We start from the raw sequence: 1,611 nt of genomic DNA on the forward strand, positions 1-1,611 counted from the left end.
TGACGAAGATAGTTATTAATGGAGAGTTAGTTCAAGATGAGGCTGGCGATGATCATGATGAGAATGTTCCACCGCCTATTTGATATCTTGGTAGAAAGTAGTTTGGATTTGTATTTTGTTTTTTGAAAAACTTGTCAGTTTTTGTTCCAACGTTAATGATTGATTGTCTGAACTATGGTTTCGGAATGGCTTTGCTATGTTATGCTATATGATTCCAACGTTTATACCTTTTTGGTTCGTAATATGTTTAGAATATGACTGCATAGTATAGTAAATGTATGCTTTTATTCATATGTAATTGTTCCTCATGTTTGAGGTTTGTAGGATGGTCGGCCTCGTTAAAACCTACCCGAGTAAACCTTCCTTAGGGAAAAACCTTGTGGCTAGGAAAAAGAGTACCTGGCCATCCTGCTTCTTACAACATCATGATTAGCTATAGTAGTATTTAAGTGACGAAATATTCCATGTATTTGGTAAGGCTGTTCCGTTCAATGTCTCTAAGCAGTAGGCACCTCTTCCGATCACTTTGGCGATCCAAAAAGGTCCTTCCCATGTTGCTGCTAACTTTCCATGGCCTGGTGACTTCCTAATATCTTCTAGTTGTCTGAGCACTAGGTCTCCTTGTTTAAGGATCCTTGGTTTTACTTTCTTGTTGTACTGACGCTTCATAGCTAGTTGCATTGACTTTTGTCTTAGCTCTGTGTAATTGCGTTCTTCCTCAACGACGTCAATTTCGGCACGCCGAGATTGTTCATTGGCACTCTCATTGAAGTGTTCGGTCCTGGTCGAGCCTTGGCTAATTTCCAAAGGGATTACGCACTCTGTTCCGTACACTAAGCGAAAAGGGCTTTCTTTTGTCGTGGTTTGAGGAGTTATGTTATAACTCCACAGTATTTCTGGTATAAGTTCGGCCCAGCAACCTTTATCCTCGGTCAATTTTTTCTTAAGGGTCTGCAAAATCACTTTATTAGCTGCCTCTGTGAGCCCATTGGTATGTGGGTGCTCGACAGAGGAAAAATGGTGTCTTATATTCATGTTAGTTAAGAAGGAGGTGATTTTTTTATCACTAAATTGCCTGCCGTTATCGGAAATAATTTCTCTTGGTAAACTACATCTACAAATAATAAATTTCCAAATAAATTTTTGTACCTTGTCAGAGGTGATTTTTCCAAGTGGTTATGTTTCTATCCACTTTGTGAAGTAATCAATAGCCACCAAAAGGAACTTTACCTGGCCTGGCGATATTGGGAATGGTCCGAGGATGTCCATGCCCCACTTGTGGAATGGCCAGCTGGCGTCGGACATATGCAACGTCTCGGCTAGACTGTGTATTAGTGGCGAGCATTTTTGACACGAATCGCATTTTCAAACCTTGTTCGTGCAGTCCGACCTTAAGGTCGGCCAATAGTAGTCTGGGCGCAAGATTTTTGCTGTCAGGCTTCTGCCTCCGATATGGTGTTGACGAATGGATTTTTGATGGTTTAGAATTCACAAATGAATTCTCGTTGCAAGTATAGTTTCTAAACCAATCAATAATCCTTTCATACAAAAAGTTATTTGTCACTAGTACAAACCCCTAAAATTTATAAACCGAAGTATTCAAACCTCGGG

The 1,611-nt window shown here is 40.2% G+C and overlaps 1 protein-coding gene across 1 annotated transcript; it reads right to left on the minus strand.

The window, feature by feature from the left end:
* Positions 1-429: 429 nt before the first annotated feature.
* On the minus strand, positions 430-1,035 carry LOC107467191 (uncharacterized). Its single transcript, XM_016086231.1, has one exon. It carries the CDS (start codon positions 1,033-1,035, stop codon positions 430-432), a length of 606 nt encoding a protein of 201 aa, XP_015941717.1.
* Positions 1,036-1,611: the final 576 nt, after the last annotated feature.

This window comes from Arachis duranensis, chromosome 9 (assembly GCF_000817695.3).
Source record: "Arachis duranensis cultivar V14167 chromosome 9, aradu.V14167.gnm2.J7QH, whole genome shotgun sequence".
NCBI classification, from domain to species: Eukaryota; Viridiplantae; Streptophyta; class Magnoliopsida; order Fabales; family Fabaceae; genus Arachis; species Arachis duranensis.